The 15,754-nt window shown below is 37.1% G+C and overlaps 1 protein-coding gene across 5 annotated transcripts in view; it reads left to right on the plus strand.

Moving 5' to 3' along the window:
- The window catches only part of tnn (tenascin N), a 44,272-nt gene extending 39,016 nt beyond the window's left edge, over positions 1-5,256 (plus strand). For all 5 annotated transcript variants that reach the window (XM_061732261.1, XM_061732260.1, XM_061732259.1 and 2 more), the window contains 3 exons: positions 5-169; positions 1,257-1,420; positions 3,265-5,256. In XM_061732261.1, coding sequence (XP_061588245.1) covers positions 5-169; positions 1,257-1,420; positions 3,265-3,414 — 479 coding nt within the window. In that variant the 3' untranslated portion in view covers positions 3,415-5,256. The remainder of the gene's footprint in view (positions 1-4; positions 170-1,256; positions 1,421-3,264) is intronic.
- Positions 5,257-15,754: the final 10,498 nt, after the last annotated feature.

The raw sequence follows: 15,754 nt of genomic DNA on the forward strand, positions 1-15,754 counted from the left end.
TCAGGTTTGGATCATATCTATGAGCTAACAAACACTCCCACTCAGTATGAACTGAGGTTCGACTTGGGCCTGGGCTCAGAGAGGGTCTACGCTGTTTATGACAACTTTAAGATTGCACCAGTGAGGCAAAAGTTCAAACTCACTATTGGCAAATACAGAGGGAACGCAGGTGGGTGACATACTCTCAGGTATTTTTGGAAGTGTGGACCTTGCATAGTATGAAGCACACAGAGGGCATATAAAGTGAGGAAACAGACGGGTGATTGTGCTACACACTTCAATCATCACCCAAACGGTACTTCCATTGAGTTATGGATAGATATAGAGGGAAGGTGGTGTCTGAGGCGGACAAGGTTTAATAAGCTTTGAACCCATGTAGACATAGACACGACACCAGGGGGACACTGTGTTTACATAAAGCACAGTGTGCTGCAGGAACATGTACAGCTACACTGAGCCAGTCACCTCTTTGGTACTTTATTAAATTCCTTCCATCAGACATCACACAGAAAACTGCGAGGTGAGGATCTCAACATAACATATGTTCAGAGGTGGACAGAGTACTCGACCCCAGTACTTGAGTAAGAGTACAAATACTACTGGTCAAAATTTACTCCGTTACAAGTAAAAGTAGCTCAGTAAAAATATTACTCGAGTAAGAGTAGAAAAGTACTTGCTTTTAAAGGTACTTAAGTATCCAAAAGTAAATGCTTTTAAATCTACTTTAAGTAAAAGTAAGAGTAAGAGTACCGGTAAATTTCTTATTTTCCACATCAGTAAATTACTATATTTTTTCTAAATTAATTGTTGCAGGCTACTTTGGCGGTATCGTTTTGAGGAGGCTTGACGTATTTCCGCTTTACGTACATCCCAGTGGAGAGCGTGCACTGTGATAGGTCTCCTCCTTTGACAAAAACAGCTTGTGTCCAATAGGATTTTAGGGAAGAAGAAAAAAGAGCAGACCTGAAAGTAACGAGTACTTTTCAGCCTTCCTAGAAATTTACTCGAGTAAAAGTAAAAATATTTGTCTTGGAAATGTATTCAAGTAAGAGTAATAAGTACCAAAGAAATCTAATACTCAAGTTAACTACAAATCCTCTGGATATGTACTTAAGTACAGTACTCAAGTAAATTTACTCCGTTACTGTCCACCACTGCATATGTTGAGGAGAGAGTAAAGCAAATTCTTCAAACTTTTTAAGCTGCTTACAGAACCTTTGTTAAGTTAAAATCTTAATAACGATTATGGTTTTCAGGTGATGCTATGACCTACCACGATAACCGGCCCTGGACAACCGTTGATTCAGATAATGACATCGCCCTGGGCAACTGTGCCCTGACCCACCGCGGAGCCTGGTGGTACAAAAATTGTCACTTGGCCAACCTCAACGGAAAATGGGGTGATAGCAGGCACAGCGGGGTGAGTGAACAAGGAGGCAGCTCTGCAGCACTTTGTAGTGATTTGCTCAGCACACAATGGACGTTTTTGGAAAAAAACTATTTTAAATATGTTACTATTAGTGGAAAATTGTCTCATCGTCCATGGTCCATCTATGTTGAACCATTTTAGACAATATCGAGTAAAACAGATAAACACTTTAATCAATACATCTAACCTTTGAAGAGATAAATATGGATCAAAAATAAATCCTAAAAGAAGAAAAAGAAAGAAGGAGGTGAAGGGCTGTTTGGTGAGTCAGAAAAAGCAGCGGCACCAGTTACCGTGTTTTATTCTTGACCGGATCAGCTCTGCTGTCTGATTCAACCATCCTCTGGGGCTCTTTCTTTATCTGACTGACACAATTAATTACACACATTCATCTAGGTATTTAAGTTGAAATATTAGTGGAGAAATGAATATGGCTTTGAAACAAATAACAGTCTCCTATTTCTAAATAAAAGCTGATTAAAATAAAAGCATCATTCAACATAAACTGAAGTGTGTAGTATCACAAAACACAAAACATCCGCAATGAAAAACAAAGAAACAAAAGTCAAGAATACAGGCAAATAAAATCCAGGAAAGAATGGGTCATAAACACAGAAGCACTTGACAAGACGGATGTGAACACAATGAAACAATAACGAGGGGCAGGAAAATCCACCAGAGCAGGAAGAAACCGCAATGGTATTAACTAACTTTTCTTTGACATCCTCCTCTCCTCATTTCCTTGACTCCTAAATTCTTAGAGTTGCTTACTCTATGTGCAAGATAACCAGTATTTACAGTAACAAACTCAAACATCTATCATTTTAAACCATAGTCACTCAAATTTGACTTTGTGACACAACTGTCATTTTTTAAAATTGTTTTGTTGCATCTGGCAGCTGTATTTTAATATTTCTGACATGAGTATTAAGAATAGCTATGATGACTTGCATATTCATTTCTTATCTATTTTACACACACACACACACACACACACACACACACACACACACACACACACACACACACACACACACACACACACACACACACACACACACACACACACAAAGGAGACGTAATCTTGACAGTGCTTCAAAATAAAGCACTAAAACAAGCTAGAACCAAAGTCACAGTTATCATTAAACTATAGGACTGAAAAAATGCGGAAATAACAAACAGCTATCTCTGTTGCTATTATTTATGACTAGTAAAATCATATGCATTGACATGACTAATCATAGTGCTGGAGATCTGCCCGTTGCCTGATGGCAGCTGAGATAGGCTCCAACACCCCCACGACCCTGAATGAAGATGGATGGATGAATAAACATAGTAATTGGAAAACGTATCACTGTTAAATGGGATCTTTCCCAACCAGGTTTGCACGAAGACCAACAGGGAAAAGAATATGCTAAACAGAAAACAGAGACCTTTCCCCAATCAGCAATCAAAGACAACCTTCTAGTCCACTTCCCGTTATTTTGTTTTGGATTGCTGAGGTGAAACAGAAGTAGCTAGAATCTATCACCAGTGATAAGGAATAACATTTCTCACACCTTTTCACTGGGCTGATGGGGGGAACAACAACAGTTATTATGTCTAAGGAAGACTGCTTACTGCAGGACAAGCAGCATTTCTTGGGATTCCATCAATAACTGTTGCAGGTGTCTCCCACAATGTTTACCACCAGCATGCAATAACAGTAAAAACACGTTTGCACTCATGAAATGAAGCCAGAGGCTGGGATTCATTACTGTTTGTCATTCCGTTGTGTCGGTCACGCTGCTCGTCTCACCTACTCTTGTGTCTCACTTAATCTTTTGTGCTGACAGGGAGTGAACTGGGAACCATGGAAGGGCCATCTAACGTCCCTCGACTTCACCGAGATGAAGATCCGACCTCTGGGAGCCATGTCCAGCCGGAAGAGGCGATCTCCCATGGCCAGAGAGAAAAGCAGATCCTCAAATGCCCACAAGAAATAAAAGTGACAACTGCTTCCATTAAGTTAATCACACTAGATCTTGGTGTTTCTGTAGATTTGTTAATACAAATGTCTGACTACACCATAGTTCTTATTGATATGTCCCTCAACATGTATACAATTTTTTGAGACATGAGAGAAAAAGCTCAGCTCATATCCAGTGATAATTTATTGGTTTGTATTAGAATTACAAATTTCAAGGTTTTGTGTGATTATAGGAAGTCATCAAACAAGGAACTGCCTTTTGAATTGTTATCAAATGATGTTGAACATCAACGACTTTACTCTGCCAGTCATGAGGCTATTGTAATTTTCGAAAGGTTTTCACCGGTTCTGGTAGAAACCTGGAATATAAATCAGGAAACATTAGAAGGAAAGCAATAACTTTTTCTCCCGTTTAAGCCTTAAAAAAAAAAAAAAAAATCAAGGTAGCACCCGTTTTACTTGTATTATGTTTGTTTCATGTCTTTGTAAAAACTAAATGTATAGGAGTTCTGACTTTAGACCATTAATGTGTGGGGAAAATTCAAAAATGGTTTCTGAGTTTGATTAATGGATCGGATGGAGGCTGCAGGAATCGGTGCCCTTTGTCTATTGATTATGAAGGTCTTTGTCACATTAAGCTGGCTCCATTCTTCCATCACTGTCACACCAAACCAAGGAATACTATGCAATGCCTAACTTTAGTAGCCAAACAGGCCCTGATTTAAATTCACATGATGCGGACAGCTCATATCAATCAATGTAAGGTGACCGTGCATCAAATGTCAATAAGAATGAGGTTTGTTTGCATCATCTTCAGGAAGTCATCGACTAAACTTATGTTTTTCAGTATGGAAAGCTGATAACAGTCATTAATGCTGCATTGACTTTGGCTTTAGTTAATTACATGTCTTTTGTACTCTTAATACAAACTCAGTTTATGGTATGTGACAAGGATGGAGCACATCAATCAACCCTTCATTGAATCTGTGAGAATTGATTTATAGTTGCTGCCCTTCATATTTTTTGTGCTCTTGCCAAAACAAAAAAAAAGCCTTTTCAAGATGTCACAGCACGTAAGACTTTACTTAAGCCAACTATCAATCAGAAATTAAGAAGTCAGAAATAATGACCTTCACTTAAGGATTAAAATTTGTCATGTATTAATATTTCCTTAACTAATTGTATCGTCAAACTGACATTATACTTGCTTATTCACGACGCCATTTTTTTCCTCCTGTTGACAGAGTGTGGAAAGTACGCATTGCTTCTTTTTTTTTGCTCTACTGGTTTTAATGAAGTAGTTTGTATGTTATCATGGAAATGACAGGGAAGATGGCATATTTTTTTTACTATGACTGTAAGTGGATAAGCAAAAAAAAAAAAAAAGAAATCAAGGGCACAGCAATATCGTTGAGCTAAGTAATTTAAGTTCCCATAATGTCATTAACCACATTCATTAATATAACTTCTGGCCTTTTTAACACAACATAAAGCAGGCATTTCCTGAAGATACAGCATATGTTGCTGTTATTCTTTTCTGTACATGATGATGCAGGAGGAATGACCCACCTCCGGCTTCCAGCCTGGTGCGGTTTTCTCCTGGCAGGATCCAAAGCATCAGAGAATTCCCTACGCCTCGAATGTGGAAGCCAGTTTCCGGCAGGGCTTGGAAACTTCCTCTGAGCAGCCTCTTGACAACAATGTGGAGTCCACAGGTTGTTTGGTCCCATTTTTCATTTTTATACAGCAGCTGCAGATGCATCCATTCATGGCCCTGCAACACTGACAATTTACATTTTCATATCCTACGTTTGCTACTTTATACGTGTTAAATAAACTTTAGTTGGACCTAAAAGTATATCTCAGTGTGGACTCTTCTTTTTTGCTGCTTACTAGAGCAAAGTGTTTGTTGAAAATAATTTGGCTGTTTTTAGTTTTTTGCTGCAGCTTGCATTGCTGTAATGGTCTTGACATACTTTGATCTGTTCAGGCTTACTTGTGTGAATATTGCAGTGGGGGCCATCAGGGCCAGCAAGGCCTTCTCTGCTGGCCTAACATCAACAGAAATCATGATCATAATTATGATAAAGTTTAATTTCATTTTTTATTTACTTTCCCTAAATACCTAAAAGTATTCATATTCCCTTTATGTCATATGCTCCTTCTAGTCCTGTAGTTTTAAGGGTTAGAGTTTTTATCCAATCATAATTTAGCTCTCATTTGTTGCCAGGCTGTATGAAATCTGCCCGGGCCTTCAGAATCAACAGTGCGGGCGTCTGTGCGCTGTAGTGAACTAGAGTACTATCTCTAGTACTCTATAGTGAACGGGCAAATACAGTTGATAGACAGTTGCGACAGCCAATCAGATCACGAGTTGTGCCTGTGGCCCTCTAGCTGGCCTCACGTTGAACGCGACATTTACGCGTCCTGTGATTGGATATCGATACTAGTTTGAGCCGCAGCAGTGCGATGCAGATCAATAGTTTTCGGGGACATGGCCGTTTTGGTGAGTGCAAACATTTTATTTATTTTTTCACGTTTAATATGTTTTTATAATTCATTTCGTTCATATCAAATCCATAATAAAAACCAAAATGACAAATATACTGAAAATGGAACAAACAAATCTTGCCCTTCTGCAGTGTATGTAAATAATCTGGCGCATTGGAGCAGCTGTGTGTTTTAAAAAAAAGCAACAGGTCGCAGAATGCCGTCATACGTCACTTTTTGACATGAAAACGTTTTTTCACAAAGAGACTTGTTTATTGTGTCGCTGTTGCCAAAGTAAGGCCGTCTTGTTAGTGTCTTTCTGATATTACACTGTGATTTTTTTAAATTTATTGTACAGTCTTGTTAAAGCTTGCATGTTCTTTGTGGACTCATTTAATACAACTTTTTGGAAAGATAATTTTAAAGACCCTATTATAGCTATTGAGGAGTTTATCTAAAACCCCCAAAAGTGGTATTAACTGGTTTCAAAAAGGAGCAGTTTTTATTGTGAAGCATTTCAACAATGACTGTTTTAAATGATCCAGGAAGGATGCCATTAGATAAGATGTTACTGACTTGATCAAAAAATTAAAGATGGTGACTTTTGTGATTCTCAGGACAGGCCATCTGAATCCGGGCAACATTTTGGTGTTTCTACACCTTGAAACTTGTGCCTAAAGTATGTGTCTGAAAATCTGCTTTGACTGGAAAATCCCAGGAGGCCTTTCCTACTTTGAATATGTCTGACAGCCAGAACTATCAAAAAAGTTTTAAGCATGCTGTTTTGGAAGCTGATGAACTGGTCCCAGAGGCGTATCTACAAAAATGTCAAAACTCCAAGGAAAGCAAGAATCAAACTTGCGTCAAGTTTGTTCCTGAGTTGACAACTCTTTTTAATTTATGGCAGCTTGCCTGTGGAACTGAGACTTTCACCCGGCTTTGTGAGCTTCTTTTGTTGGAGCAGCTCTCTTGTAGAACGTACACCCTCTCACATGAATCAGCACAAACTAAAAAGTGCTTCTCGTGCAGCCACTTCGACAGATGAATTTTATTTTGACACTTAAGGAAAATTGAAAAATTCATCTTTTTGACCTAGAGATATGAGAGCAGGATAAGATGTTCAACTATTCGTGGAAGAGGTCACTAGAGAATGTACTGTGTTAAAAGCTAATAACCCATTCAGATGGTCTTGCTGCCTCTTCTAAGGTACACCCAGTGCTTATTCAGATACATTTCCGGAGACTTTTGGGTTATATTTTTTTCCTACCCTTGTGAGTACATATTGTCTTGGCCCTGCTTGCCCATCTGTTTTGCTGTCATGTTGTGTTCTGGTTTACTGTTTAGCTGTTTGTTCTGAAGTAGTCACTTTGATTCCTTCTGGATAACCCACGGTGCGGTGCCTTTTGTTAAAATTAAGGACTTTTTGTTTTGTCCTCCTGCCTCCCAGTCTCATGCATCCGGGTCGTCCACAACTCCCTGATTCACAAGGCATTGATGTGTATAGAACAGGATAACTTTGTGTTTTCTTATAAACTGCTTGTTTCGTGTGTTTATGTATTTATTGAGTAGAATAAGGACCATTTTTGCTGTTTTATTTGGATGGAACAACTTGTTTTATTTTCTTGTGCTGAACCGTAGTATATAGTAAAACGGGTCCAATCGTATGACACTAGTCTACCAATGTCATGATTTTAGATTTGGTTGGCCTATTTGAACTGTTTTATTTTGAAAATCTTTTCCCTTGTATGTTTAGTTTGACCTTCAGGGACTGTAAAAAAAACAATGGACGAATCAGTAGGTCACAATCATTAAAGCCCATTTTTTTCTTTGTAGAGGGCACAGCCGAGTTGCTCCTGGATGTGAAATCAAACGATTGAGACAAAAAATTATTATTAATTTTTTTTAAACCATTTTGTAACCATAAGCTGTAAATATCTTAATTTCTGCTCTAAAGTTGGACATTTAAACGAATGGAGATTGACTCGCTTTTGCAGCCAGACTCCAGCAGCCAGTCGAGGAACTGCAAGGAATTTTAGTTCAGCCGCGGAGAAATGGCTTCAATATGCAGTCTCACTACATTTACAAACTACGCAGTTGTTGGTAAAAACGGTATAGTTTGTAAATGAAGCCTGACTTTTGAGCATAGTTTGTGTACAGTGTTACAAGCAAACAATACAGAAAAAATGTCTAACTCTGAGTCAAAACAAGTCGTTGTTGGGTCGCAAAGCTTTTTATCGCTGCACTTCAGGCTGGTTGTCATGGAAACACAACCCAGTCTCACACAAAAACGTACCCTGCCTACGTTGGTCCAAAGTGCAAAAACGTAGAGGGGCTACAATATTAGCCCTTGAAATGTATAACTGTTACGTTTTTTTAGCCCTTAAAACGTATAACTGTTACATTTTTCTGCCGATTCGTTTTGCGCCCAAGTCACGTGACTTTTAAGATTCTGGCCGTGATACCAACAAACACGGTGGACATTTTTCCATTTTTGAGTGAAGAAAATCAATATTTTGAGTTAGTTTCTGCATAGAAATGCGTTTTGATTACATTTCTAGCAATACATATTTCACTTTCATAATATTCACTCAGTAAATGTATATAATCTCTTGCTTGCTCGTGGTTGCAAGGTTTTTCAGATCTCGTCAGAATAATGTAAATCTGGAACGTTTTAAAAACGTGAAATGGTTACATTTTTGGTTGCTGTACACGCTGTGAAGAAAATCAATATTTTGAGTTAGTTTCTGCATAGAAATGCGTTTTGATTACATTTCTAGCAATACATATTTCACTTTCATAATATTCACTCAGTAAATGTATATAATCTCTTGCTTGCTCGTGGTTGCAAGGTTTTTTCAGATCTCGTCAGAATAATGTAAATCTGGAACGTTTTAAAAACGTGAAATGGTTACATTTTTGGTTGCTGTACACGCTGTGAAGAAAATCAATATTTTGAGTTAGTTTCTGCATAGAAATGCGTTTTGATTACATTTCTAGCAATACATATTTCACTTTCATAATATTCACTCAGTAAATGTATATAATCTCTTGCTTGCTCGTGGTTGCAAGGTTTTTTCAGATCTCGTCAGAATAATGTAAATCTGGAACGTTTTAAAAACGTGAAATGGTTACATTTTTGGTTGCTGTACACGCTGTGAAGAAAATCAATATTTTGAGTTAGTTTCTGCATAGAAATGCGTTTTGATTACATTTCTAGCAATACATATTTCACTTTCATAATATTCACTCAGTAAATGTATATAATCTCTTGCTTGCTCGTGGTTGCAAGGTTTTTTCAGATCTCGTCAGAATAATGTAAATCTGGAACGTTTTAAAAACGTGAAATGGTTACATTTTTGGTTGCTGGACACGCTGTGAAGAAAATCAATATTTTGAGTTAGTTTCTGCATAGAAATGCGTTTTGATTACATTTCTAGCAATACATATTTCACTTTCATAATATTCACTCAGTAAATGTATATAATCTCTTGCTTGCTCGTGGTTGCAAGGTTTTTTCAGATCTCGTCAGAATAATGTAAATCTGGAACGTTTTAAAAACGTGAAATGGTTACATTTTTGGTTGCTGTACACGCTGTGAAGAAAATCAATATTTTGAGTTAGTTTCTGCATAGAAATGCGTTTTGATTACATTTCTAGCAATACATATTTCACTTTCATAATATTCACTCAGTAAATGTATATAATCTCTTTCTTGCTTGTGGTTGCAAGGTTTTTTCAGATCTCGTCAGAATAATGTAGAACTGGAACGTTTTAATAACGTGAAATGGTTACATTTTTGGTTGCTGGACACGCTGTGGAAAAAATCAATATTTTGAGTTAGTTTCTGCATAGAAATGCGTTTTGATTACATTTCTAGCAATACATATTTCACTTTCATAATATTCACTCAATAAATGTACATAATCTCTTGCTTGCTCTGGTTGCAAGGTTTTTCAGATCTCGTCAGAATACCCTGGCTACGTTGGTCCAAATGCAAAAACGTAGAGGGGTTACAATATTAGCCCTTGAAATGTATAACTGTTACATTTTTCTAGCCCTTGAAATGTATAACTGTTACATTTTTCTGCCTATTCGTTTTGCGTCCAAGTCACGTGACTTTTAAGATTCTGGCCGTGATACCAACAAACATGGTGGACATTTTTCATTTTTGAGTGAAAAAAATCTATATTTTGAGTTAACAAACACGGTGGACATTTTTCAGTTTTGAGTGAAAAAAATCTATATTTTGAGTTAGTTTCTGCATAGAAATGCGATTTGATTACATTTATAGCAATATATAAATGTAGATAATCTCTTGCTTGCTCTGGTTGCAAGGTTTTTTCAGATCTCGTCAGAATAATGTAAAACTGGAACTTTTTAATAACGTGAAATCGTTACGTTTTTGGTTGCTGGACAGTGCTGTGAAAAAAAATCAATATCTTGAGTTAGTTTCTGCATAGAAATGCGTTTTGATTACATTTCTAGCAATACATTTTTCAATTTCATAATATTCACTCAATAAATGTGCATAATCTCTTGCTTGCTCTGGTTGCAAGGTTTTTTCAGATTTCGTCAGAATACCCTGGCTACGGTGGTCCAAAGTGCAAAAACGTAGAGGGGTTACAATATTCAACCCAGTCTCACAGGAAAACGTGGTACAGGCTACGTTGGTCCACATTGCAAAACGTGGCCAATGTTACGATTTGCCCTCCTAAAACGTGAGATGTGAAACAAAGCGTTAGTGAACTATGCAAAAAAAGACACAAAATAGTCTTAGCAGGCCGAAAAGCAACAGACGCGGTGACCTTTGACACTTCCGAAGGTCACAGAGATCTGAAAATCCACACAGTGGATGAAAGTCACCTCCTGATACAGAGTCTAGAATTTCAGCTTCCTAGCTCAAAGCGTTAGTGAACTATGCAAAAAAAGACACAAAATAGTCTTAGCAGGCCGAAAAGCAACAGACGGGGTGACCTTTGACACTTCCGAAGGTCGCACAGATCTGAAAATCCGCACAGTGGATGAAAGTCACCTCTTGATACAGAGTCTAGAATGTCAGCTTCCTAGCTCAAAGCATTAGTGAACTGTTCAAAAATAGACACGAAATAGGCCTCATAACAATACATAACAAACCTCCTGTGTCTACTGAGCATTAATAACATCTCATAATCGAAGGAGAACTAATTAAAACGGATGTCCTTAACATGAACCTATTGTATTATTGAATTATCAAGGAGACTTTCGTGTTTTTGTGTTTAGAAATGTTAAAATAGTTATATATAAATTAAAGCTGCAAGCAGCGATGAACGGGACCTCGCACGTGCAATTTGACTTGACTGATGATGATGATGATGATGATGGTGATGGTGATGATGATGATGGTGGTAGCGATGATGATGATGATGGTGATGATGATGAGGATGATGGTGATGATGATGATGATGATGATGATGATGATGATGATGATGATGATCACATATCGGCCAATCAGCTACTAGTATCACTTCCGCCGTAGGCTCTGCGTTGGTGTAACGCGGAACCATAAATCAGCCTGGAAGTTACACGTGTCATTTGTTGATGTTTTTTTGATGTTTAAGAGATTATATACATTTACTGAGTGAATATTATGAAAGTGAAATATGTATTGCTAGAAATGTAATCAAAACGCATTTCTATGCAGAAACTAACTCAAAATATTGATTTTCTTCACAGCTGTCCAGCAACCAAAAATGTAACCATTTCACGTTATTAAAACGTTCCAGTTTTACATTATTCTGACGAGATCTGAAAAAACCTTGCAACCACGAGCAAGCAAGAGATTATATACATTTACTGGGTGAATATTATGAAAGTGAAATATGTATTGCTAGAAATGTAATCAAAACGCATTTCTATGCAGAAACTAACTCAAAATATTGATTTTCTTCACAGCTGTCCAGCAACCAAAAATGTAACCATTTCACGTTATTAAAACGTTCCAGCTTTACATTATTCTGACGAGATCTGAAAAAACCTTGCAACCACGAGCAAGCAAGAGATTATATACATTTACTGAGTGAATATTATGAAAGTGAAATATGTATTGCTAGAAATGTAATCAAAACGCATTTCTATGCAGAAACTAACTCAAAATATTGATTTTCTTCACAGCGTGTCCAGCAACCAGAAATGTAACCATTTCACGTTATTAAAACGTTCCAGCTTTACATTATTCTGACGAGATCTGAAAAAACCTTGCAACCACGAGCAAGCAAGAGATTATATACATTTACTGAGTGAATATTGTGAAAATGAAATATGTATTGCTAGAAATGTAATCAAAACGCATTTCCATGCAGAAACTAACTCAAAATATTGATTTTCTTCACAGCGTGTCCAGCAACCAAAAATGTAACCATTTCACGTTATTAAAACGTTCCAGCTTTACATTATTCTGACGAGATCTGAAAAAACCTTGCAACCACGAGCAAGCAAAGGATTATATACATTTACTGAGTGAATATTATGAAAGTGAAATATGTATTGCTAGAAATGTAATCAAAACGCATTTCTATGCAGACACTAACTCAAAATATTGATTTTTTTCACTCAAAAATGAAAAATGTCCACCGTGTTTGTTGGTATCACGGCCAGAATCTTAAAAGTCACGTGACTTGGGCGCAAAACGAATCGGCAGAAAAATGTAACAGTTATACATTTCGAGGGCTAAAAAAACGTAACAGTTATACATTTCAAGGGCTAATATTGTAGCCCCTCTACGTTTTTGCACTGTGGACCAACGTAGCCAGGGTACGTTTTTGTGTGAGACTGGGTTGGGAAACATGATGGTCTGTCTACACTGATATTAACCAACAGCACTAATGACATCCATGAATTTACACTTGTGATAAGGTTATTTTACAGAAATCCAGTCTTTATTTATTTAAAATTAATGATGCTTATTTTAATTAAAAATTATTTTTTTTAAAAGAATTATAGTGTCAACATTTTTCAAGCAGTTTTTGTCTTTCCAGTGTGATTTTTAAAAAAAAGCAGAAAACCAATCAAACTCTTTGTAGATAACAGATTTTCTAGTCATTCAGTGTTCATCTAAATTTGGCCTCACAAACTTCAAAATTGGCTGATATGTTAGTTATTTAGTTGCTGCCATGCAGCCTGTTGTTGCAGGCATCTTGGTTAAACAAATACATGACAACAGCAATGGTCTTGAATTTCCTCAAGTTTATCTGACTGACGTCCAAATTCTTCAAAGATCTACAAATCTCCTTTTATTCTTGCCGCGAAAAACATTTACATAGGTGTGGCTAACCCTAACCCAAGGTTCTGATACATTTTAGTTCTTCAGATAAAACAGTAAGTAAATGTAAATGTAAATACTTCTCCCAGAAACTTTAATTCTTTTACAAGGCAAAAATATGCAAAATTGGATAATTTCCCATAAATGGATCATCAAGTATGATATTTTGTTTTTCTAATTTCCCAGATTGTTTCTAACGTGTGAAAATATAATGACATGTTAGGTCTTAGGAAATTCAAGGTATATTTTCCAAACAGATATGTACCAGATTTCATGACAAACAGTCCAAAATATAATTTTCTGAGCCCGAAATGTAAAATTAAAAATTGGCACTTGTACTGTTATCTTATCATTTTGGTGAAACAACATATTCTGAATTTAAATGTGGTGATCATTATTTCAAGACATTTCAAGGTCCTTGTTGCAGTATTAATTTTACCCCAAGGTGCAGGTTATCTTTTTATGTGCCTGCTTGAATTTTATGACCTGCATGCATGCACAGATGGATAAATACTCTAAGACACAAGTGATTTTTTTTTTAGCACTGTAAAGTACAACTCTTTCAACATATTTACTTGAGCAATTTGGAGGAACTGGTGACTGTTTACCGTCTCGCCTTGTAAGACTTTCCCAATTCTTTATCTTGTAATCTGCAGACCACAAAGGTCCTCCCAGTTGTCTGGGCTGGAACCATTTTTACACAACAGCTAAAAGCGTATGGGAAGGATATAAAAACGCACACACCAAAATACTTAAAGAGTTAAAGATACATATATCAGGTGCAATCGACACAAATAACACAGTGATACCTGAAATAATTCATTCCACAAAGGCCAAATGAAGGAGTGGAAAGATAACATTGTTGCCTGTTTATTCATCAGAATCAAATGGAGCTTGAGTAGGCTGCTGCTTCAAATGTGACAGCAAATATTTCAAGCGTTGCTTTTTATTTTAACTCTGAAATGAAATGTCTCACAAAAGCTCATTGATGCAGGAGGCTGTTTCTGCCTTAGTGATTGCAAATTACTTTAAGGAGATTTGTTGCCACCCTTTATTTGTGAGGAAAGTATTTTGCTCAGTGGATAAACAGAAAATGAAAAAAAAAACAATTTCTCCTTCCTTTTCTCCTTTGCCCCTTTCTCTTGTTGTCATTCACGTACACACACACACACACACACACACACACACACACACACACACACACACACACACACACACACACACACACACACACTGAGTAGGTTATAGTATGACCTTGCTGACATAAACGTGCTATATGTCAGCCTGTGCCCTATAGCTTGACAGTTGGCTAATCTTTGGTGTGATGTGGATTTTTCCATGTGAGAATTTGGTGATGAAACAACAAGGGGGTGTTTGTGCAGAGGGGTGGAGTGTGAGAATGACAAGAGAGGAAAAAATTTGGAGATTGTGACAGAGCATGGGAGCACAAAAACTACTACAAACTCATATGGTATGGATTTTCTTTTTTCTTGACATGAACACCTAAAACCTTTTTGGATATTTGGACATCTTGAAATGTCCGGGGACTCTGTAGTCACATTTTGTGGTCTTTTCTCAGTTTTCCCGCTTCAGTGGCTTATATCTTATCTCACTGTAGATTTTCAGCACAGCAACGGTCTTTCAAATGATTCAGAATAAGATCATCTAGCCCAACTAGTTTTACATGTACATTATACATGAATCCGTTTGAAGCACTGCATTGCACCTTCAATGTGTCACTAAAGAGCCGAGGTTAGAAGTGTTTAATAGTTTAGTAAATTTCTCAAGCTGTCAGAGAAACCTGTCAACAATATGGCTTGTGAAGAATGTGGCAAGAAGGTTTGCTACTGCCTTTCTGTGTACGGAAAAATAAAGAAATATTCATGTTTACTGGCAGTTAGAGAGTGTGGCTGTGGCATTGGGGTAACTGACTTCACTCTCTTTGAGGCAGTTGGTTACCCTCCAACAAGTCAGTGGACTGATGGATATCCTGTAACATGCTGAAATGCTGCTAAGGGGTAACAAACCACTGTTCTCATAGTGCTACGGTTGGTCTGGCCCCAAGTATGGCTAAATTGATGGGATTTGTCCATACCAAATCATGCCATGTGTCGGATACCAGTGTTACAATATATCCCGATTTGAAGGAAATTACAGTTTCAAACCCAATATAAATTATTTCTCATTCTGTTTCCATGCTATGTGTTATTTATATCTCATAAAAGTTATAATAGTGCAGGGATCACTCAAAGTTATTACATTTGTCAAGTTGTCATACAAGAGGGTATTAAATCCCAGATAGAAAAATATGAGTGAAATATAGTTTGGCAGAAACATTGAATCCATGTTGAATCCATGCTGAATCCTGGTCGGCAACAAACAGAATACATTGATTCAACATTGATGGGCATTAGAATTGGATGATTGTTTGATGCTTCATCCACCATTAATCGTCGGCCTTAACCAAAAATGTACCTTTTTAAACTATAATTCAACATTGAATTAACATCTTTTAATATCTAGGATTTGTGTAAATGTTCAAAGAGAACTTGAGTGGTCCAAATTCCTG

The sequence above is a fragment of the Cololabis saira genome, chromosome 10, assembly GCF_033807715.1.
Source record: "Cololabis saira isolate AMF1-May2022 chromosome 10, fColSai1.1, whole genome shotgun sequence".
NCBI lineage: Eukaryota > Metazoa > Chordata > Actinopteri > Beloniformes > Belonidae > Cololabis > Cololabis saira.